Source organism: Mchenga conophoros, linkage group LG10 (genome assembly GCF_057382185.1).
Source record: "Mchenga conophoros isolate Kocher_MC1m ecotype Shallow Benthic linkage group LG10, M_conophoros_male_GT1.1, whole genome shotgun sequence".
Lineage (NCBI taxonomy): Eukaryota > Metazoa > Chordata > Actinopteri > Cichliformes > Cichlidae > Mchenga > Mchenga conophoros.
Genome location: NC_140535.1, coordinates 8,539,052 through 8,564,571, shown reverse-complemented (window position 1 = coordinate 8,564,571; position 25,520 = coordinate 8,539,052). Strand labels below are relative to the sequence as shown.

The following is a 25,520-nucleotide window of genomic DNA, read 5'->3' as shown; positions in this document are numbered from 1 at the left end:
AATGACTAGAAGTATTGTCTTCTGGCAGCTGTATGCAGTCAACATTATTTTTAGAAAACACAAGCTGTCACTAAAAACAACATGCCAGTAACGGAATAAGTGTTCTAAACTGGAGACAGCTCTTTTTTGTATAAAGCAGCTGATTCTCTCTACTGGATACTAGACATCAAGATACTCATTTCACAGCATCAACACCATCATCTGCAGCATGAAAATAGCATTCTGACACCACACTATTAGTTTCCCCCACCTTTTATTTTTTTTTTAAAGAAGCCGTTCAGGCTGCACGGTGGATACAGACTATGGGGTTCAAAAGTCATTGTGACAGAATCTAATCAGTGGCATGCCTGTGAAGTTAAGCAAAGCCACCCCTGGTTTATCTGTTGGATACAAGGCCAGATGGTGTTAGTAGTGGTGACGAAAGGCCAGCAGGAGGCACTAAATCCATTGGCCCCCGGTCAAAAAAAGTGCCCAGGAAAGAGGGCTTTAAATAGGCTCGCTGCTGTTTTTTGTTCGCCTTGTTCCTTTTGGTGGTCATTTAACATCCCATCATGACCCTCTCAAGTGAGGACAGGCTAGATGATCCCATCATCCTGGCAAAATTCCCATCTTTGTAACTGGTCTGACATAATTAAACTAGTCAGTCTTCTTGTCATTTGTAATTAGCTTGCAGGAGTACACGCCCATTCAGTGGGTTGGCTTAATAAGTGTGTGGAGTTTCTGCTACAACCTGGCAGCCATACAGCATGGTGGGTGAGGTACACTCTAACTCTTCTATCAACTTTTTTTTAACATAATAGTCCACTTGTGCTTGCATGCTACATACCTGAACTCTACTCTTTCATTATTAAACAACACACTTTATCAAAAGTAGTGACTGTGTTTGCGGTGTTTTCATGAAAAAAATGTTGTTTACAGTGATAAATCAGGAGGTTTACATTATTTTTAAAATACAGGTCAAGCTCCCTAAAAGAGCAAGCCTTTATCTAAAGAGATGATGGTTCAAAGCAAATATAATAAGAGTTCATGCGATGTGTGATATAATTCTGACATGGTTTTGGCGAATGAGCACAGAGAGGCGAATATTACATAATGCCACATTTATGCACTGTTGTGGGGAATAAAGCGGCTGTCAGACTGACAGAGAGCATTAGAGCACAGCTTAGGCTATTATGAATCATTTCAAAGGTTTATATGCCAACACACTAACCTAACAAAACTTACTATGACCTAACAGGCTGTTCTTGTTTTAGAGATTTTGCTTAGATATGGTGTTGAGTTTCGGTCTCTATTATACAGACAATTAAGAGGATAGGTCAACTCAGCCCAGGGAGTCTTTGCATCTTGGCCTATATACAGCAGCAAAACTATAACTTAATTAGAGACAAACCCTAGACATTAATGCTCTCTTTACTGTGTTATTGTGGGGTTTTTCCCATATGATGATGATGATTATGAAATGCTTTGTCAGAGGCAGGCGGTACCCACGCAACAGTATTAATTATACCTGGTAAGTATTACATAACAGGTGTTCTAGCCCTTTATTCCAATTAAATACATGAGAATTCTCACTTGTTTAACTGAGAAACACTGAATTTAGTTTGAAAAAATATCAAAAGTAAATCCTGCAACAAAAAACAAAAATAAAAAACCCCTCTGAGCATCGTATTTACTTAAACAAGTGAAGGAAAGAATCGTCAGTTTTTTCAATCCAACCACCTAAGCGAAGAAATGCTACTTATCTTAAGCCACTTTTATTTATTTAAATTTATGGCTGGATATTTCATTGAGAGACAGAGTAAATCAAATCAGGGCATGATGTGAGTTACCTATAGGAAATTTCTCTCTAGAGGGTTTTTTAACACATCTGCAAGAAATTATATCAAATACATGGCTTGGAGTTTCTGGGTGACAAACTAGTCCAATTTTAAGATGCAGTGGTTTGCATCTGCCCAATTTAAATTTGAAAAGTAAAAACTTTGGGTAGTTATGTCCCACATTTAGTGAGCACACATTATCTCTGCTGCAAGTAGTCATATCAGCTATCCGCAATAAAACGCTGATGTTACACATTCTCTGTTTTTATCTGAGCCAGTTGGGAAAACAAACTCAATATAACACAGACTAGCAGATCATAAATGGTCATATGCTCTAGTAAAATCATCCTTTGATAATGTCTACAATTTCAGGGGTCCGACTCTCTGTGAAAAGTCTAATTAAATATGAGATCAATAATCCAAGCGGACTGAACTTCAGTTTAGAATAAGGAGCTTCCATATTTGTAGAAAGAAGATATTAGAAAATATCCAGATCCAAGTCAGGAGTTTTTTGTTACTTCAAGACAGTGGTTAAATTACTTCTCTTTAACAGCCACAGGCTGTGAACATCAGTTAGACTAATACTCCAACCTCTGTCATCTACAGATTTCAACTGGATGCTTGATAATTTAGTTATTTAGAAACTTTTAAGTTGAATCCTTCTGGATAACACATGGAAATAGCTATGCAGTGAGCCTGAGAGGTTGAATGTATCATTAATCAAGCACAATGCAACCTTATCCTTTCTCTTTTCATCAGTAATGTCAAAAAAAGATTTTGAATTCCATCTACCATTTTTAATACATTCAAGGCCAAGCTTACATGCAACATAGATGTATAACTGATCAAGCGCTTGTCAAGTGGTAGTGTTTGTCTGACCCTGCAGAAATCAGAAACACTGTCTTATCCAACTGCACATTCAAACTGAGGTGAATCAAGTAATGACTGTTTAAATAAAAAAAGAGTCCCTAAATAAAGTCAAGAACGAAAATTAAATTAGTTAAGTAAATACTCAAATCCTACAGGATGTGTAAACACAGTCATGTAAGTCATTTACCAATAAATGACCTGATGAAGGAAGCAGGCGCACCTAGCGTCTGTTTTATGCTGAGACTACAGCATGTTTGCCTCTTGTGTTTGTATCAGACCAGGCCCTAGCTCAGACAGCCCACCTCTCCTCACACCCTGCCTCACATGATGAGGTATGGACACTTCACACTGATGTGGTCCATGTATATTAAAGTACACCCTGGGGCCATGCGTACTAAAGCAGGGTCAGATCACATTCAGCAGGCCCTGAATGCCATAAGCACATTGGTGTAATCCCTGCCGACTACTGAAACGGGTAACTGGATCACTTCTTTTAAAAGCACCTTAATGGATTGGCCTGGCCGTTGATTTTCTTTTTTAATACGGAACATATCGATGTCCACCAATCAAACGCTGCAGCACCATGTCACTAAGTCTGTCTGTCTAAATTCTACATCTGGAAGCTGTGAATATGACTGTTACAAAACTGGGTTGACAGGCTGCCCTTGACTAGGCCTCACGCTTGCTCCGTCTTTCTGCACTGTAAGAAAGTGGCAGTCCATCATAGACAAGGGTGGGATTTAGGACAGGATTTACTGAAATTAATATTTAAAAAAAAAAAGCAAAAAATAAAAGCTATAAGTCCTTAAAGACAAATCCCTTTAGATACAACTCAAGTCAGAATAGTAAGATGGGGCATGTAACAGCATAAGCAGCTGATTTTAATATCTAACGCAAATGAAACACCAGCTGCCTCGAGCCAGTTCTCTCACCCTCCCAATATGTCATGACACTGACTCATTTTCAGTGTCAAGTCTCAACTTTGAGTCCTGCACGGCTTCAAGCACACACACATACATATGAAGTTAGCCCAGAAGCACTACAAGAGACAGACCTTACTAAGTCCCAGAGACAGCAAAACTCACAAGATGACCTACCCCTTTCGTGTGATCTGTGGCAACGTCAAGGGTTCCTTTGGCCTGCTAGTTATCCAGAGCAGGGCGAGATAGAAAAGTCTTTACTGCGGCTGGAGTCTTACCTACCACCCAAAACCCTCTCACCGCTGCCACAGCAACAGCGAGCGGATTACTGGACTGTACCATTCTGTTGTTAGAGGGGATTAGAGTTCACACAACATGGCCCCTTTCTGGGTGTGCGTGTGCCACTGGCAGTGCGTGTTTGCGTCCCACAAATGAGAGATTACCACAATCGGCATTCTCATTTGAGCTCCACAGGCAGAGAATTTACTTCACTCCACAGGCAGTGAAAAATTTTACAAAAAATAAAGAAACATTATTAGATGTATGTATTTAAATGACATGGATAGGATGCAACTGTACCTCTAAAATTGACCAGAGCAATGACATTTTTCTCTGTTACAGATGTTAAGCGATAAAGAATGAATTTTACCATTACAATAATCCACATGCTGCATTAAGAAACCTTTTCCTATATTTAGGTGATATGTGTATTTTTATACTTTCCAGCCAGTGACTAATATCCAGAGCATCCCTCCTCTGGAGTAGAGCTGTTTCTAAGAACTGAAAACAGCATTAAATGCACAGAAGATCAGAGTGTAGGACTTTTGTGTCTTTGATCAGGCCCAAGTTCAAGAGAGGGAATCATCTCATTATGGCCTGTGACAGATTAGTATAGAGTCCAACAACAAGCCATTATATAACACTGGAAAACATCCATGACAACATAAACAAACCCTGAGTTTCGGGACTCACAGCGTTATGTTTTACATTCCTATAATTCCAACTACACTCTGAGACCATAAATGTTTCTAGATTTAACTACATGATGGGGCCTGTTTGTAATAGCTAATTTTATCTCACTTTTAATGTGCATAAACAGAGTTCACTTGCCTTTTTAAAGCTGATTAAGACCAACAGGGGTCAGTGCAGAGTCTGAATGGTTTCTGGTGTGATGAAAATGACTTTACCTTCTTTCGCCCTTCCTCCTTCACATTTTCCCCACTCTTCTCTGCAGCATCGTGGTCAGGAATATGGTCATGCTGCTTTCTGGATGATGTGACCGACACTTGCCTTTGCAGCCGCAGCACCTCCTTCTGAGACTCCCTAAAAAGCTTCTCAAATTCCCCTCTACCAGATGGAATAGGGGAGCCCTGCATACACACACACACACACACACACACACACACACATACATATATATATATATATATATATATATATATATATATACACACATATATATACATATACATATATATATATATACACATATACACACACACACATATACATATATATATATATATGTGTGTGTGTATGTGTGTGTGTGTGTGTACATCCATTAAACACAGCCACAAGACAACAGTTTCAGTTTAGCACATTATTGTTGTTTGTGTTGTTTTCAAACTGCATCCTGCAGGTACTAAATATTAAATTAAAGAATAAAAGAATATGGATGTTCCACTACAGTTTCCGATAAACACAAGAGTCAGCACATTTTTATTATGTCAATGTACAGCTAACCCTGCAACATCCAGTATTATGAAACCCAACAGATGTTCACACTCAAGAGAATAAGCTTTTAAGTCACTGGTAATTAAGAACAGCCTATTCCTGCAATGTCATCTATCTAGACATCAGCAGTGACGCAGCCTTTGCAACAGGGGCTTAAGAGGAGGTTAGGATGAGCAGTACCCATGCTGTCCAGCAGAGAGCAGGCTTGTGGCAGTGGTGACAATGAGGTTGGTAGATGGAATACTGCTTAAAACTTTAAATCAGCTTTCAGCTGAGAAATTGAGGCCAAATTAGTGCCCACATTTCAATCTAGGCTGGATGAATTTACTCAGCAGGAGATGAGTTATAAATACCTTAGTGATACCCAGCCGAGCCTCCAGCTCTCTGCATTCCTGCTGCAGGGCAGCAATTTCCTTGTCTTTAGAGAGCAGTACATCGGCATGCTGGGCCAGGTCCCGAGCTCGCTGACGGGCAAATGCCCTCTTGTACTGTTCAACTGACCCAGGTCTCATCAAAGATGGGGAATTGACCTGCAAAGAAAATACATATTCATCAGCAGAAACATTGGAATACAGTCCTGAAGACACATGAGATATGAGTGGAAACTAAGGGGATCAACAGTTGTAAAAAGAACTGGATTCAGCAGAATACTTTTAAACTTTCCAAGTCTCATTCTGGTCTGCAGGAATGCTCTTGTGGAATATTAGTACTGGCACTGGTAGCTCACTGATTAATCAATAGGCAAAGACCAGCAAAGGACAGCACCAAGCCAATCAGTTCCAGTGCAGTCTTTGTTGGTGTAGTTTTACCACAACTGATTTGTATCTTTCGGCATGGCTCTGCTCTGGAACTCTCCCACCCTTTGATGCACATACATAGAAAGTCAGGGAGCATGTCCTATATGTGATCTGCCATGTGGATGCATAAGAGAGTATCAGCTGACTTATCCAGTGATTTGAACTGGCACTGAGATGAGCTGATCTATCATGATTATGTCTGGCGTTGATGTCATGGGCTGTCTGACTATTCTAACTCTAACTCTGGATAATGGTGTGGTATGTAATTTAATAGATTCATCAACTAGAATGGTAGCTTCACTGATAATCTGTAATTCATACCAAGATCCTTGATTGTATTGTATTGTATCTTTAGTTTGAACATGTTAAAAAAGATTTTTTTAATAATCCCAGTAACACATCAAAGATATACAAATTTACAGATATATATACTTAAATAAACATACTTGTGCACCCACACACACTTATATATACATCCCTATTGTGAAAGTAGTGGGTGAGAGCACCCAATCAAAGCCCGACCTCCTCCCTGTACTTTGCAAAAACCATATTTTTGAACCGTTTTTTAAACTGAGTCATACTGGGACTTTGCTTCAGTTCTTTACTTAGTCTATTCCACAGCTTCACTCCACACACAGAGATGCAAAAACTTGCTAGTGTTGTACGGATGCAGGGATGTTTTAAATTTAATTCCCCCCCTCAAATTGTATCCCCCGTTCCCTTTTAGAAAACAATTTTAGAATATTGTCAGGAAGTAGGTTGTTTATAGCGTTATATATAATTTGCGCAGTGAGAAAATGAACCAGATCTGTGAATTTTAGTATTTTTAATTGTAAAAATAGTGGATTTGTATAATCTCTGTAACCAGTTTTATGGATTATCCATATGTTGCTTATCAAACATAGTGCTTTTTAATCATAAGTGAAATTTTCTAACTATAAAACAGTACTGAATAAACAGTGTAGGTGCCAATGATGACTATGTATAAGATGGTTTCAGTGTCTAATGTCTGTTATGTTAAAAAATTACTAAACAGAGAACAGGCATCTAAAGCTACTGCTGTATATCATAAGGAAGCAAAGGGCATACAGATATACATTTTTCTGATGCTGTATATTTCCCCTATTTCCTACCTGTGGGACTATTAAAGGTTTTCTTATCTTATCTTATCTTATCTTATCTTAAAGGCCGGTCCATGAAAATATTGTCGGACATAAACCAGTCCATGGTGCAAAAAAGGTTGGGGACCACTGGTATAGATGATATCTAACTAACAACCAGTACTTGTCCATCTGACAGTGCAGCTACTATCTGATGACAGCTCACTAAAAAGGCTTTTCATTAGACCAACTCATACAGTCCACAACAGGCACTGATCACCTATTACAATAGGAATATAATATAATATAATAGGATTACTTAGCAGAAGAAGTGCTGTCTCTTATCCTGCAAACACTGCATCGTGAAGAAAAAGAGGAAGTCCATTGGACAGTGCAGTTCTCAGATTTACAGTATTCATGAGCTGTCTCATTAGCAATAACAATGCATGGCCAGAAGGATTAAGTATTTGACAACTGTGTTTAGTTTCTGCAGTCTTTTGCTAGATCTCTTTAATAAAAGTGTATATTACATCTTATGGAACTTCTTTGTTTGAAAACGTTTTCTTTTGTATCTCATTTCTATGCATTACAATATTTGGTGTACAAGGCTGCTTTTATTCATGTAAGAAAAGAAGATCACACACTGCACAACTCAAATTTTTACATATTTAATAAATAGTGTGTGAGGTGTTAATTCATTTTGTCATGTTTTCTTGTGTTGAGAATTTTTTTTTGTACCCTTTTATTCACATGCTCTGTGACTCTGTTTCTATCTTGTTATCAGGCATTATGACAATGTGATTTGGACTGATAAGGAGTCACTTGCTGCATGTGTGTGGTAGTACAGCAGGTACAGCAGGTCTACTAATCAGAAGTATGGTGGTTTGATCTCTGGCTGCTCCAATCTGCATGCCTTGGGCAAAATACTAAATCTCAATTTACTCGTGTGAGTGTGTGAATGTTAGATAGAAAACACTTAAGCACTTAAGAAAAAGTGCTTGTATGAATTGGTGAATGAGGCATGTCGTATGTGTTCTCAGGTAGAGTAGAAATGCACTATATAAAAACCGTGTACATGTACCATTGGTTCAGAGTCACTGCAGCCACACTGTTGGGCGACTCAGTTCGCTGTGGGAATGTTTGAGCTATTTTATATGTGCTGCATACCACTTTGAGGTTGGCCTCCTGCAGTTTCCGAGCCCTCTCTTCCAACCTCTTTGCAAGAACAGCCAGCTCTGTGTTCTTTCTCCTCAGCCGCCTGACCTTCTCCTCAGTCTCTGGGGCACTGCTCTTCCGCTAAACAAAAAAGGGATGCAGCAAATGCTAACACAGCAGCGGCAAAAAAATAAATCACGCAGTTATTCAGAAAGGCTTAATAATGATTCAAATCTGCAAGTTGGAACTCAAACACCTGCATAAAATGACTGAAGAAAAGAAGCAAAGGGAGTTAGATCTTTTTGTTCACCGTCTGTGCACCTGGCCTACTTTCTTACAAAACCTTCACTCAAGTCTACACGCCCTCTGTTATATTTTTAGTCTTACCAGCAGACCATTCTCCTCCCTTAGTGTGGCACAAGTCTTCTCCAGCTCATCCAGGGCTCGCAGAAGTTCAGAATTCTGACGCACCAGGAACCCATAGTCAGTACCATTCTGGAAAAAACAAAATGACACCAAAAACAGATGCAGAGTTTACCATCTACTGCACAGCTGTTTGTTTTGTCTCCTTCAGTTAAAATGTGAAAATAAGGGATTGGTTTTCATTCTGGCTTAATCCATGTTTTATATCTAACATGCAGAAAACCTCCTCTGCTGTCAGCCACTGTTTACACAGCACTGTCTAATGGTGACTGACAGATGACATCTCACTGAAAAGGCTTTTCATTAGACCAACTCATTCAGTCCAGAACAGGCACTGATCACCTATTATAATAGACCAACTCGGAAGAAGAAGTGCTGTCTCCTATTCTGCAACACTGCATCATGAAGAAGAAGACAAAAATCTTGAGATAGCCTACAACCTTTTCCACCCGTCACATTCTCATATAACAACTTAGCTTCTTCCTTGAAATGCCCATTAAAAAAAACAAATACACAAATTAACTGATACTTTAACTCTCTTAAGCAATTTTTGATTTTAGCTGTCCCTCCTAATGACCCAAAGCCACTTTAGTGCTAAGCTCATCTTTGTTACAGAGATTTTTGCTAACTCTGAATTTTTATGTTTTGGGCTATAAGCCGCTACTTTTTGCACAAGCTTTGAACCCTGCGGCTTTTAGTCAGGTGCGTCTTTTCTATGGATCGTCCATGATTTTTGTGATATCGTAAGAGGATTTGTTTTGGTTGTTCCGCTGTTGTACGGCACTACGTTGCCTGGCGGAAGGGCATGTGATCAGACACACAAGAGTACAAGAGTGGTATGCTGGTCACATGTCCGTCCGTAGCGCGAAAGATAAACTTGATTAGCAAGAGCAAGAGGGGTATTACAGGAGCAAAGGAAGCTTTCATTCACAAACCCTCAGTATGGCAAACAAAAGAAATGCATATGATGCAGCTTTCAAATTAAAGGCAGTCGATTTGGCACTCAGCAAGGGAAATAGAGCTGCTGCACGTACCCTTGGTATAAACGAATCAATGGTGAGACGTTGGAGACGCCAGCGTGATGAACTGGCTCTGTGCAAAAAGACGAAAAAAGCTTTCACAGGAAATAAGAGCAGATGGCCCAAACTTGAAGACTGTATTGAAGACTGGGTGAACACACAGAGAGCAAACGGGCGAGGTGTTTCAACAGTGCAGATCCAACTAAAAGCCAAAACAGTCGCCAACAGTCGAAGATAGAAAATTTCAGAGGTAGTGCCGTTGACATTTGACCTGCCCCTCACTAGGACTGTTAACAAGCAAGGCGAATCAACCATCACGGTGAGAACCACTGGCCATGAGAGAATGAATTTCACTTGTGTGCTGGGCTGCACAGCATCAGGGTTTAAACTTCTGCCAATGGTGATCTTTAAGCGGATGACTATGCCAAGAGAAGAGATCCCAAGCGGCATCTCTGTTAAGGTCAACAAGAATGGGTGGATGGTGGAAAGCGTAATGAAGGAATGGCTGCAAGAGTGCTATGGAGAAGTGTGAAAACATCCACGATCACCAAAGGATTTCGAAGGGCTGGACTGCTGCGTGATGGAGAGGAGGACACTGCCACGGCCCTTCAGAGGGTGTTCGACTCTGACACTGACAACGAGGATTTCTTTGGTTTTGAAAGTGACAACGAAGGAGAGAAGCGGAGAGTGGATGATGAAGCCATCCTGAGCCTGTTCGTTTCCGACACTGGAGAAGAGGACTTTATGGATTTTAGTGCGCAGGAAGAAGAGAAAGATGGTGGTGAATGACTGACTTTTCTTCTTGTTAAAGCCGTGTTACTGCACCTGAGCCTAAAAGGTAGGCCAAATCTCTTTTTCTGGTGTGCTGTAGGTTATTGTTATACACTACATTTGTTCCTCGTTTATAAAGCCCAGTACATGTTTCATACTTGTAATTACCGTTACTTGTGCATATACGTAAAAAGTTATGCAAATATGTACCGGTAACTTGTTTTTCAAAATATTAATACAAGGGATGTGGTCCCAAACAGCCATCTCTTTCCTGACAATTCCCTTTGTGCATATTCTCTTACATATGGTAAGTAAACATTAAAACACCTGCGGCTTTTAGTCAGGTGCGGCTAATGTATGTACAAAACAGGAGTTTCCCCTGATTTTAGCTTGTGCGGCTAATATTCAGGTGCGCTTTGTAGTCCAGGAAATACGGTACTAATTCTGCCACAACTTTTTATTTATTTGGTTATATTTTAACACAATTTATGCTGAGAAATTGTATTCTACAATCTGTCTATTTCCATAGTGTTTTCCCCCATTTTTTCTTTCTTTCTATAGAAGATGTTGGTTTCAAAATTACTTTAACAATAAATAAACCAAGTAAATGGGGTTCAGTTTTGTTTTTATTTCACAGTGTCTCAATTTTCTGAAATCAGGATGGCATGTCCCAGTCCTAATGTATATTTAATTGTTGTATTCAGGTGTTATATTTTAAGTGCACCATGAGGTTTATAAAGTGTAATTAGGTGCTGCAGTAATATTGCTGTGAGCTTGTGAGGGGCAGCTGAACAAATCAGCAGTCAATGTGGCAGAAAGTCAATGTGGTGATCAAGTCTGTCATGGGTGTTTAGCAGCCACATGGTTGAAGCCTGGAAGAGAGGAAAACCTCAGATTGGTTGTTCATCTAAATGGAAGTGATACCACCCTGCCTCTGTGCCAGAGATGCTCTAAATGAGCCCTGAGGCTCAGACGTAAAGGTTGAGATTAGAGCTGCTGCCCACAAATGCAATGATTGCATCTAGAGCAGATGAACAGATAGCTATAAACCCAACAAAAGCTCCATCCTTACTGTAATGCAGCACATTTACATAATCTGAGTTTGGCTGCTCACATATAAGGAAAAAGCAGTTATAACTGAGACAGATATTAGCCATGGAAGATCCCAAGCATATGCTAAACTAGTATGAAATAGTCTGCCCACGGTTACCCAATGACAGCAGCAAAAAAAGACTGTGACATATTTCAGGTACTGTAAGAAGCATGCAGAAGTCTCCATGTGTGGAACACCTGCTTACCAATATGTCTACGTAAAACTCCTTATTATTAACCTAAAACCACCCTCTTTTGTATCACCACAGACAATAGGAAAACATCCTCATGACACAGTTCAGATTAAAAAAGTGAAACAAACACTAAACAATCATGCAGCCATCATCTCATTTATGTTGTCTTGGTAACTGCAGCAGACAGGTGATCAAATGGCTCCCTGGTGGGATTTTAATGCTACTGTACCTATTACTGAAGTCAACACTAATGGCCAGCTGTTTACTAAGACAGCAGCTGAGGCTCCTGTGCTCATAAAACAATGGAGATGCTGTCTACCTGGTTAGCGGGTTACTAACTACTATTTATTTTCAGAATCTGGTTGAAAAAAAACCCACAAAACCAAAAAGGAATGTGTGGCATTGGGTTACTAGATAAGGCATGATTTAGCTATAAATACAAATGTGCTTCTAAATTAGTTGTGAAAAGCTTGCAGTCAAAGCACGATCTGATCAGTGCAGGGGAAAAAAGATGCATCACGGACGGTTCTTATAATCAATACAGGCATAGAGTCAGCAAGTACATTCCCCTTAAACCTGAATGTCCTCTTTGAACTAAGCTGGCATGATCCAAGACAAAATGAATTTTATTATTCACAAGTCTGACTTAAATGTTTGAGACGTGAACTGCTTAAGCTGTTTCAAAACTTCACATTTAAGAGGATAACATCAAGATTTTCCAAAGCAAACTGTGGTTTTGAGAAAACAATGCATTTTTCTGCAATAACCATTCAGGGTAGTTAAATTTAGTGACTCTCTCCTTCTGACATCTGCTGCTTTTACATATAAAACAAAAAAACTCTTGCAGTATAGTCATTCATGTTTTCCCACATGTTTCTTTCTTTCAGATCAAGTTCACAGTTCATAAATAAATGCAGAAAATCCCTGCAATCCTTCATCAGAGTGTTTCCACCCAGAGGAAAATATGCTATAACCCTATAATACTCTTTAGTAAAGGTAGCACAATAGCTAACCAAAGTTTAAAGAACAGATAAAAAAAAAATTGTGAGCAACACTTCATTCTCAGACTCTGTGCTTGCTGATGACACATGAATTTTTCAGGGACACACGGACAATGCCTATTATTATATAACTGTCTCAGGCTGACTTATCTATTGAGCCATACAGTTAGACATAAAAAAGTACTCTTATGGAAAAAAAAATCCATCAATCCATCGTCAAATCTGTCTTAGAATCCAAAATATATTAATTATTTTCAAGGTATAAACTTACATATGAAAAAAACCTATGATATTTAGCAAAATTTGATAATACTTCAGCATTGCACTAACATAAAAAGATGGAACACATCTTTATTAGAGCTCTGGTAGTCTAGAAAGGAGTGAGGTTAATATAGCTTTGGGAAAAGTGAAAAATAGGAATGAAGGTCCAATCTACAAACTACAGTAACTCCTTGGTTATGCAGGAAGTAGTAAACTACTACAGTCATGTGAAAAAGAGATTAAGCACACCCCACGATCCAGTAGCTTATAGAACCAACTTACACAGCAGTAAATCAAAGTATTGATTTTCAGTTTGACTTGATCAGTCTTACACATTGTTGTGGAGAAAATTTTAACCACTCTTCTTTTTACAGCATTGTTTCAGTTTATTGAGGCTTGGGGGCAACTCATTTAAGGTTTCACTAGAGCATTTCACTGTGTTTGACAGTTGGTTTGGGCTCCTATTGTTGTGCATCTCCGCTTTGGTCACACTGATAATTAATGTGTGTATTTGATTAAAAGTACGCTAAAGAAGTGTACTTACTGCTTCCAGTGTACTTAGTTTTCCACAGCATTGCACAGTCCTATGAAAATCTATGTGCACATGATAAAAATTGAGGCATTAAAATGCCTTTTCTTTGCCTGTAAAATAATAAATATATCTGTACAATCTGCTTTATAAAAATAAAAGCTGCTCATTCTTGCCTATGATGACATTGTTCAGTTTTTATTTGTCATATGCAAGTTAGCACAGGGTCAACATTGCAATGAAATGTATTTGACGAGCAAAAGTCACTCAGCAGAATGGTACAGTAGAAGAAAAATAAATAGAAAAATAGTAAAGAGTAAAATATTAATGAGACGCAGTAAAGAGAAAAGAGATTTTTCAGTTAAGTGACTAAATATATATGTATATATAAATATATGTACACACTAGTGATTAAATAAAGAAAATCTTGAATAGGAATGTGATGGGGGGGGGAGCAGATGGGATATTGCACAGGAATGAGCAGCAGTACTGAACAGTACAAAAGTTTTTTAGTGGTACTTATTACAGTATTGCACTTTTTTTAAAATATAAATATCAATATAAATATCAGTAAAGTGGAGTGACCAGTGCAGATTAAACAGAGTACTTGTGAAACTGCAGGGTAGCTTCTGAGTGCGTCCTGTGGACTGTGTTGTGTGTGTTTAAGTGTTGTGGTTGAGGTGTCGTATGGCTTGATGGTTAAGTCTTGTAGTCCGAGCAGACAGACTCCTGTAACGTCTGCCAGATGGTAACAAGGAGAACAGCTGATGTGCTGGGTGGCTGTGGTCCTTGATGATGCTGTGTGCTTTACGGAGGCATCGCTGAAGATAAATGTCCTGAATGGCCAGTGATGTGCTCTGCTGCCTTCACTACCCTCTGTAGTGATATACGGCTGCTGGGAGAGCAGCTTCCATACCAAACTGTAATGCAGCTCGTCAGCAAGCTCTCGATCGCACACCTGTAGAAATTTGAGGTGATATTCGCGTTCATGCCAAACTTCCTCCGCCTCCTCAGGAAGTAAAGCTGCTGGCAAGCTTTCCTGATTGCAGTGTCTGTGTGAAGGGTCCAGGAGAAGTCCTCGGTGATGTTGACTCCAAGGAATTTGAAGCTGCTGACCTTTTCGACCTTGACACCGTTGATGTGGATGGGCTGGTGTTCCCTGACTGGTCGTTTCCGGTAGTCCACTATCATTTCTCTAGTTTTGCTGATGTTGAGAGTCAGGTTATTTTCCAGACACCACTCGTACAGTGCCATCACCTCCTCTCTATAGGCCAGGGCTGCCCAATCCCAGTCCTCGAGAGCTACTATCCTGCAGCTTTTAGATACATCCCTACTCCAACACAGCTGAATCAAATGGTTTGATTACCTCTTCAGCATGCCATCGTGTTTGGCAAAGGCCTGATAACAAGCCATTCATTTGATTCGGGTGTGTGGGAACAAGGATGCATCTAAAAGCTGCAGGACGGTAGCTCTCGAGGACCGGGATTGGGCACCCCTGCTATAGGCCGTCTCATCGTTGTCTGTGATGAGGCCTATGATGGTTGTGTCATCCGCAAACTTGATGATGATGTTGGACTTGTGTTTAGCAACACAGTCGTGTGTGAACAGGGAATATAGGAGGGGGCTAAGCACACAACCCTGTGGCGTACCTGTGTTTAGGATGAGTGGTGAGGAGGTGTGCTTACCAACTCTCACCACCTGGGGCCTGTTTGTGAGGAAGTTTAGAATCCATCTGCAGATTGGTGTTTCCAGCCCAAGGTCGACGAGCTTCGTGGCAAGTTTTGAGGGGATGATGGTGTTAAATGCCGAGCTGTAGTCGATGAAGAGCATCCTTGCATATGTATTCCCTTTTTCCAGGTGAGTGAGGGTGGTGTGCATTGCCAGAGCGATGGCATCCTCCATGGCTCTGTTTGTCCGATAGGCAAACTGAAGAGGGTCCAGTGTGTCAGGGAGGGAGGAGCAGATGTGACCTTTGACCAGCCGCTCCAGGCACTTCATGATGACGGATGTCAGTGCAACAGGACGGTATCATTCAGACAGGAGACCACTGATTTTTTGGGAACAGGAATGATGGTGGATGCTTTGAGGGACGTGGGGACCACTGACTGCCTCAGGGAGAGGCTGAAGATGTTGGTGAACACGTCTGCCAGCTGGTCGGCACACACTCTGAGAAGCCGGCCCGGGATGCCGTCCGGTCCTGGAGCTATGTGAAGATTGACCTTTTTAAAAGTCCATCTCACAGCTTCTGTTTTCAGAGTTAAAGTTACAGCCTCACTGTCCTCCTGAGGGTAGAGGATCTGCTCTCTGTTGTCTGCATCAAAACGAGCATAGAAGTTGTTGAGCTCGTCTGCGAGAGATGCAGTGGGCTGAACAATGACTGTGTTGTCCTTCTTGTAGTCATTAATGCAGCGCATTCCATTCCACAGTCGCCTGGTGTCAAAGCTGTGGTAGCTGGACTCCATTTTGTCCCCGTATTCCTTTCTGGCCTTTTTTATAGACTTTCGGAGGTCATACCTGGCTGCTTTATATGCATCAGGATCCCTGGAGTTAAAGGCAGAGGTCCGCACTTTTAGCTTGGCACGAACATCTTTATTTACCCAGGGTTTCTGATTTGGATATATGCGGACAGTGGTTTTTGTGATGGTATCATCCATGCACTTTCCAATATATCCAATGACAGAGTCTGTGAGTTCATTGATGTTGCCATCAGCTGCATCCACAAATATCTGCCAGTCAGTTGTGTCAAAGCAGTCCTGTAGGACCTCCTCAGCCTCACTGTCCCATTTGTAGATGACCTAGCAGCAGAATGGAACAATGGTTCTGCCTTACCAAAAGCTGGGCGGGGGAGGGGTTTGTAGCACTCTTTGAATGGAGTGTAACAATGGTCCAGTGTTTGATCACCTCTTGTGGGGAAGGAGATGTGCTGATAGTATTTGGGGAGAACCTTCTTCATGTTGGCTCTGTTGAAGTCTCCCAGCAAAATAAAGGTAGCTTCTGGATTTTTGTTCTCAAGTCCAGTAATGATATAGTTCGTCCATTCGTCCATTGGGGAATAAAAGCAGCTAATTTTATAATGCTGAAGCTCTAAAATGATCTCTAAAAGAAGCTATTGTATCCCACATCACTTTCTCAGATTCCAGTTGATGAGTTTACATTGTAAAAAGTGTAACAAATATCTGTTTGTGGCCCTTAGACTGGCAGGCTATCAAACATTCTTTGTATGATAAGAAGGCACAAAGAGTGTTAGCCTCAGTTCACAGATACATTTTTGTGTCCTTGAGAGTTACTTTTCCATCACTTAGAGAAGTCGACCAGTCCCAGCGTCCCAATCTTCCTCTAAGGACAGCCATGCTAGAGTCTAATCAATCACCTAAGAGGAAGCCAGCCAGCGTGAACTCAGCCTCCAGTTGGCTCCATTCTGATTCTAACGATCTTGGAGTCTGTCCATGTCACGTAATGGTTCATTGGGAATCATGCTCAGAAATGCACCGGAAGCTTTCTGTGGGCATGATGTTTGCAAACTACAACCAATCAAACTCCTGCTTTTCTCAGTGCCACAGAAAAGGACTGCAGGTGGCGAGGTTTACCCAGACCTAGGATACGTACTGTATTAACATTCAGGCAGCAGTGTCGTTTCCACATAGGCCTGGCTCAGGAAAGCAAGGCAGATGTAACTCGGTCACAAGAGGGCATGGATCTCTACACCAATGTCTGTCAGCAGATATTGAGCCCCGGGCAGGACAGACGGAGCGGTCTCCTTGTGCTCTGTTTGAATCTTTTTGAATATATTTATTACTGCACACATATATCTTAGGGGTTCCCAGTAATAAAAAAGCATACTGTTACAGTCTACAGCCTGTAAAGTCACAAAAAGCATTAACTTTTTTTCCCCCTCAGTTGTATTTATTAGTAGTGTTTTCAGAACGTAATATCTTTCAGTAAAAAAAAAAAAATTTTAATGTTCAACTACAGCAAAAAATATTTTATCTGTAATTTAATTCAATATTAAGGAAGGCTTTATGAGACTCATTCAACAAGTCCATTCTTATTAAATTGCATTAAACTGAAAGCTTATATAGCACTTTTATTGACTGCAGCTCTGTGACAACACTTTATGCTGTAAAAAAGTAATAATAATAATAATAATAATAATAATAACAATAATGATAAAAATAATAATATACAGTGGGGCAAAAAAGTATTTAGTCAGCCACCGATTGTGCAAGTTCCCCCACTTAAAATGATGACAGAGGTCAGTAATTTGCACCAGAGGTACACTTCAACTGTGAGAGACAGAATGTGAAAAAGAAAAATCCATGAATTCACATGGTAGGATTTGTAAAGAATTTATCCGTAAATCAGGGTGGAAAATAAGTATTTGGTCAATAACAAAAATACAACTCAATACTTTGTAACATAACCTTTGTTGGCAATAACAGAGGTCAAACGTTTACTATAGGTCTTTACCAGGTTTGCACACACAGTAGCTGGTATTTTGGCCCATTCCTCCATGCAGATCTTCTCGAGAGCAGTGATGTTTTGGGGCTGTCGCCGAGCAACACGGACTTTCAACTCCCGCCACAGATTTTCTATGGGGTTGAGGTCTGGAGACTGGCTAGGCCACTCCAGGACTTTCAAATGCTTCTTACGGAGCCACTCCTTTGTTGCCCGGGCGGTGTGTTTTGGATCATTGTCATGTTGGAAGACCCAGCCTCGTTTCATCTTCAAAGTTCTCATTGATGGAAGGAGGTTTTGGCTCAAAATCTCACAATACATGGCCCCATTCATTCTGTCCTTAACACGGATCAGTCGTCCTGTCCCCTTGGCAGAAAAACAGCCCCATAGCATGATGTTTCCACCCCCATGCTTCACAGTAGGTATGGTGTTCTTGGGATGCAACTCAGTATTCTTCTTCCTCCAAACATGACGAGTTGAGTTTATACCAAAAAGTTCTACTTTGGTTTCATCTGACCACATGACATTCTCCCAATCCTCTGCTGTATCATCCATGTGCTCTCTGGCAAACTTCAGACGGGCCTGGACATGCACTGGCTTCAGCAGCGGAACACGTCTGGCACTGCGGGATTTGATTCCCTGCCGTTGTAGTGTGTTACTGATGGTGACCTTTGTTACTTTGGTCCCAGCTCTCTGCAGGTCATTCACCAGGTCCCCCCGTGTGGTTCTGGGATCTTTGCTCACCGTTCTCATGATCATTTTGACCCCACGGGATGAGATCTTGCGTGGAGCCCAAGATCGAGGGAGATTATCAGTGGTCTTGTATGTCTTCCATTTTCTGATGATTGCTCCCACAGTTGATTTTTTCACACCAAGCTGCTTGCCTATTGTAGATTCACTCTTCCCAGTCTGGTGCAGGTCTACAATACTTTTCCTGGTGTCCTTCGAAAGCTCTTTGGTCTTGGCCATGGCGGAGTTTGGAGTCTGACTGTTTGAGGCTGTGGACAGGTGTCTTTTATACAGATGATGAGTTCAAACAGGTGCCATTCATACAGGTAACGAGTGGGGGACAGAAAAGCTTCTTACAGAAGACGTTACAGGTCTGTGAGAGCCAGAGATTTTCCTTGTTTGAGGTGACCAAATACTTATTTTCCACCCTGATTTACGAATAAATTCTTTACAAATCCTACCATGTGGATTCATGGATTTTTTTTTCACATTCTGTCTCTCACAGTTGAAGTGTACCTCTGGTGCAAATTACTGACCTCTGTCATTATTTTAAGTGGGGGAACTTGCACAATCGGTGGCTGACTAAATACTTTTTTGCCCCACTGTAGAATCTGTTTTGGCTTCAGGCAATTTCTCTTGTGCCTTCTCTAACTAAATGTACCACCCACATTGGGTAATTTCAGCAACCCTCATTGTGCACCATGACTTTTTATCCCACTGCTTCTTGTTTCCAAGCTATGTCCACCTTGGTCGATCATAACAGTCAGATGATACATCATACAAACAACTCAATGAGACCATCTTCTCTGATAAAATCCCAAACATTTTGTGCTACATGCATTTGGGTTTTGAAGCTCTCTCACTGTGCAACAGTCTGGACTAACATCCACCAATAACACCACTATTCATTCAAGTTTTCCATCTTTCAACTGATATAGCACACGATCACGAAGCTTAAGATGAACTGGGGTTTTTTTTCTATTACAAAAAATATAGACTTTTAGGTCTTTAAAATGACTAATCACTCACAGAAAATAGTTTCACACAAACACTGCCATACTTTCCTGTGCAGTGAAAGTGACTGTAAGTACGCCAAAGGAAGGGCAAACTCTGCCAATCACATGACTGTTACAGTTTTGCATCCCAGCAGATATTAGCATTACTGACCTTGTAAACAGAAGACAAAAGGGACAAAGAATACGTTTTTCAATTTTTTTCATTAATCCATATACACAACCTAATCAGACTAAAATGCAAGACAGTATACGGTTCAGTTTATTGAGTCATGGTTGGAGGTCTTGGTCAAACCCCCAACCCTGTGATTAGTGCCCCAGTCTGCTTCTCGTGTCAAACAACCCTAAAGTAACAATAAAAATGAAGTTTACAAGAGAAATCCAGCAGGATCTTATAAATGATCCCCTTGAATTGCTTTTATTAGTGAGAGCAAGCCAAAACTGACAAGGTTGAGCTTTTTAAAGAGAACAAGCTAAATTGCCTTCTGATTATCTGGGTCAGTTGGTGTTTTATATGCCTCTAAGGTTCGACATGAAAATGGGTTAGGGACTTTCTGGCCTGCCTCTCGTGGGGGTTTTACTGGAAACTCTTACCTAGGGAAGCAACACAAAAAATGCATAGAGAGACTAATTTATGATAAATAATCTTTGTACTGAAATAACTATTCTGAGCGTGTGACAGGTTTTATTTAGCACTCTTGTAAAAAAATATAAATATGTGAGGTGAGTCAAATAGGGAAGTATTAAAAACAGGTCATGTATATGAGAATAAACATTTTTTATTTATTCTTGGATTTAATGAACTTGTTTTATTAGCACTACTAAAAGATAAATATGCCGTTTACATGGCACCAATTTTCACCTTCTCCCTTTTAACCCCCTTTAACCCCATATTTCATTTCATTTCTCACTCAGCCCTCTTTAATATTTCATTTCACAGTTTTTCTGCTGCGATGTTTGCTGAACATATTAAAAACTACAATATTAGGCAAATATCAGTGCAGACATACAAATTCTGGGAATGGTAAACTAATATAAAAAAGTACAAGGACAGCAGAAGAGCATGTGTAGTAGATGATACATTTTATTAGATTTTTGAGACAAAAGAGGACTTTAGAAGATAGAACAGATCATTAAATGTTCAGAGATTTACTCTTACATATTCATAAGGTTGCAACAGCCAGATTGTTCTTTTGTCTTGTATCCATGGGGAGCTTTTGTACCAGAAACACCAACATCAGCATTTTTAGCTGAGCTAAAAATCTCCTGCTATAAGCCTCTGAGGAGACTACAAGACAAAGACACAGACGGGCAATGCTTTGCCTTTCTTAACTCTTTGCTGGGCTTAGATCATGCTTGCTGTCTTAGTGCTGACTAAGTAATAAATAAAGGGAAATAAACAAAAAAAGATAATAATAATAATAATGTGTATAATAATAATAATGAGCTGCATATGTTATGTCAATTCAGGTTAACGGTGATGTTTTTTTTATTCAATGTGCTTCACCACTACCACAACACAAAAACTGATATACTTAAAAATAGCTGCCTCCCTAGCAAAATGTAGATTCATTTTTATAAACACTCACTCTACAACCTCCATGTACATGCTGCTGACTTTCATTCATTGGCATGAAGAAGGCAGCCTGCTGAATCTGGAAATGTGCCTTAATTAATAGAAGCCTCATGTGCTTCTAGCAATACTGGAAGAGGGAAAAGCCTCCGCCCACAGACCCAACCCTCAATCACTGAGCGGTTGCACAGACAACTCATAAACACAGCTTTAATTACCAGCGCAGGCGAGAAAAAGAAAAACGGTAATGATGGCTTGGGAATGGCAGCCCTTCTCCTGATGCAGATACTAATGGACTTTATGGTATCAGTGAAGTGGTACAATTTAAAGTCAAATTAGTGATGCTCCTTATCTTGGCCTGCAGTAACACGAGTGGTTTGCTAATGAGGTTGTGTAAACTGCTAAGTTGTCAAATACCCTCAAAAGACATGAATCTGAATCCCTTATTCCTTCAATTTTAACAGTATTATTATTTAACATGGTCCTGATTATCTGCAGATAAACCTGCTAATGCACAAAAATTATACACTTTTATCTGCACATAATTTTTATATCATTGGAAAGATCATTTCAAAGCTTGTGTTTTAAGAGTCACCAATATCTAACTCACTTACAGGACAAAAAAACAGCAACAGCAACTGCGTAAGCATACTTGCAGCCTGTAGCACTGCAAAACTTAGGAAAGGCTGTTCAGCAAAGCTGAGGCTTTTCTCTTTAAAAAAAAAATATGAGAAGAGCAACAAAGCTGTTTGTGGCCTGGGGTGTTTTATAAACAGCAGCTCTTGCTCTACACTCATATATAAGTCATGAAGAAACCCTCTTTAGTGTCCTCTCAAATCCCTTCCTGTATTCATCACGACTCACCTCCCCCAGGGTACCTGACGGTGACAGATTAGGGGGTCCTCTCTCATACAGCAAGAACAAAGAGCCAACACAGGGCACCCCATTACTCCCCCCCACAAGGCGTCCGGCAATCTACCTCTAGCTCATACAAACGTCCACTGGGTGAGGTTGTGCAAAAACAAAATCCATTGTCTGGAGATAGCTGTTAGTCCCTTTTCATTTACCATATATGGAGGATAAAAAGAAGAATACATGTCCTTAATGTCCTTCACATGATCTGAACGTTCTAGCTTACATCTGGCGATCAGACTAGAAATCCTGATGCAAGCACATATTATGATGTATTCATTCATGTTAATTTACCTCTGGAATCAGTAGCGATTCCATGTTTGATCCAAGTATAGACATAAATATAGAGGCCATGATGACTGTGTTTAACCATTTGGCAGATGACGACCACAGATGACCACAGTAATTAGATTGCATACAAGCACAGCTTTCCATTCATCTCAAAATCCCCAAATAAAAATGCCACAACCCCCTCGTCCCCCAGAGGCTTAATAAGGTGTCAGACATGCAGAGAACATCATCTGGCCTTTTAAAAAGGCAAACATGAAAAGAAGGAGGGGTCACTAAATTATTTCATTTAGTACAATGTCAGGAGAAAATGGACTGATGGGAGACAGTATGTAGTTGAGATGATTTGTGTCTCCTCCCACCCCTCCACGGGATCAATGCCAAGGGCGTCAAAAGAATCCTTCATCTTGTTGGAGAAAACTGCATATGCATACAAGCCCCTTAACCCCCTGCTATGGCCCAGCAGCAAGCAACTTAATTTGAGGAAATTTGAAGAGAGTTTTTTACGGAATTTATATTTAAAACCTCATAGATACGTCATTATGTGGATTTATGAAGTGTAATGGAGATAGATTAAAGTGACTAGAGATCATGCTCATATATTCATATCCACAGCTCTGCTTATACTGTACATTAAAATTATGTCCATACTGTATTGCTTCCAAAACACAAACTCTGTGGTTTGTGTTGGACATCATGGTATTGAGTTTAGAAAATCAATATCAAAGAGACAACACAATGGCCACATGTGTATTCTTCCAAAATGCATACGCAACTGCGGTTAAACTGCCTATCTATCTGCAACCAAAGTGAGCAAATGACAACTATGGGCACACCATTCAGCCACTTTCATTCTACAGATTGTCCTGACCTCAACAAGCTGCAGTGCATTCAGCCAGAAATGGAAGTGTTTAAAATTAATTGAAAAATTCTTCCAACCAGGCCCACAAGGACCCTGTCGCTACTCTTGGAGTTGCCAAAAATCAACCCTCCTACTCTGTCATTGTCACAGCAGTTTCCCCCAGGCAGCATCTCATGACTTGGAGCCCACTGATGAATGAGTGAAAAATTCCCCAGGATTCCCAGAGACAGAGACAGGTCAGGTACAAACACAGTAAAGCATAGTTAGCTGTTGTTGAATATTTGCTTTCTCACTCTCTCGGTCACGTTAAAGAATGATTGGACTGTCCTTGACCTCAAGTGTTAACACAACATTGCTCTGCAGTACATTAGATCAGGCAAGATCAGCTTTAAAAGCAACCATTAAAAAAGAAAGATGGCAACACAATTTAGAAGCCAGGAAGCAGATAAACTGGGGTGGCTGTAACTCAGGTGGCAGAGCAGGTCAGCCACTAATCAGAAGGTCAGTGGTTCGATCCCAAGCTGCCTCCTGGCTGCATGCCAAATATCCTTGGGCAAGATACTAACCCCATGTTTGCCTACTGGTGGTGGTCAGAGGGCCCGGTGGCGCCAGTGTCCGGCAGCCTCGCCTCTGTCAGTGCGCCCCAAGGCAGCTGTGGCTACAATATAGCTTGCCATCGCCAGTGTGTGAATGGGTGAATGACTGAATGTAGTGTGAAGCGCTTTGGGGTCCTTAGGGACTAGAAAAGCGCTATACAAATGCAGGCCATTTACCATTTGCAGGCCATACTGAACAGTTTTAGAGTACAGGGCAAACTAGAGGCGGAGGCAAGTTTCGTGATGACAGAATTTTTCATATAATGTAGACTGGCTAGGAACAGACAAGGAAAGGTCAAGTCAGACAGGCTGGGGACCATGTCGCAATGTCCAAACACCACTTTAGTGCTCCACAACAAACATTAACAAGTCCTCGTACAAAAAATGCCCATCTGGTAGATTTTCCTGTAATGAAAGGCTGAGGTGACCTTTTTCTGATGACCACAGGATCAACAAAATGAGACTCCCTTTCATCCTGCAGGCTAAAAGCATTTCCCATTGTGAAGTAGAAAATAGGTAATCATGGGTTTAATCTTGCTAGCACGACCCAATGATGTAGAAATGTCACAGGCAGCAAAGAATGCTTGAAAAATGCCAAATACACAAGAGTGTGAATAGAGGCTGGCAGATGTAGGAGGAGGGATGACGAGATGCCCTATGTGTGATATAAGCTAAAGACTTAAAGAGGCAACCAGTGAAGAACTCTCTATAAATGAGCTAATGATTCAATCTTATCTGCAGGGGGGGGGGGGGGGGGGGAATGAGGGCATGAAAAAAAAGGTCAGGGAGCAAATGGGTTGAGCAAAGAAAGAAAAATGAATATAAACTTTAATGCTCCTGTCAAGTGTGAGATATGTAAATGATGTTCTTAGCTAATGGAGGATGTACACTAAAGACTGGCTGCAGTGCTGCAGAGAATTTCCAGCACTGCATAAATTATGGTGTTTTCAGTTTTTAGAAGCTTTCTTTATATATTTCAGGCTTTGCCAGAGCAACTGAGTAAACCTGAGAAAACGTGTGAGGACACAACCCTACCCTACATATATAGTGTTGAACAGATACCCAGTCTACTGGGTCCACAATGTTAGTAAAAGCAGCGCAACGTTTGATCTCAGTTTCAGCCAGACAGCGGAGAGGGGGGCATTCATGTGCAGGCTGGTATATGGACTCTAGGGATTACCCCCCTATAAATTATTCGCAAGAAATAACATGGCTGGCCAATATAAAACACACACATTTCCACACATGGAGGAAATAAATCTTAAATTCGTGTTACATTTTTCTGGATTGCTTGATACAATTGTCGGAAAATCAACTGCTGTGACCGTGAAACTCCATGATTATTCCATAATCAATTTGCTGACTGAAAGAAAATCAATCAGCAGTCCTTCTGCTTCTTCTTCCTCCTC

The 25,520-nt window shown here is 40.5% G+C and overlaps 1 protein-coding gene across 9 annotated transcripts in view; it reads right to left on the bottom strand.

Moving 5' to 3' along the window:
* The window catches only part of tspoap1 (TSPO associated protein 1), a 76,407-nt gene that overhangs the window by 31,105 nt on the left and 19,782 nt on the right, over nt 1-25,520 (bottom strand). For all 9 annotated transcript variants that reach the window (XM_085288358.1, XM_085288357.1, XM_085288366.1 and 6 more), the window contains 4 exons: nt 8,781-8,888; nt 8,406-8,534; nt 5,695-5,871; nt 4,795-4,977 (listed from right to left, as the gene is read on the bottom strand). In XM_085288358.1, the coding sequence (XP_085144484.1) occupies nt 4,795-4,977; nt 5,695-5,871; nt 8,406-8,534; nt 8,781-8,888 (597 nt within the window). The remainder of the gene's footprint in view (nt 1-4,794; nt 4,978-5,694; nt 5,872-8,405; nt 8,535-8,780; nt 8,889-25,520) is intronic.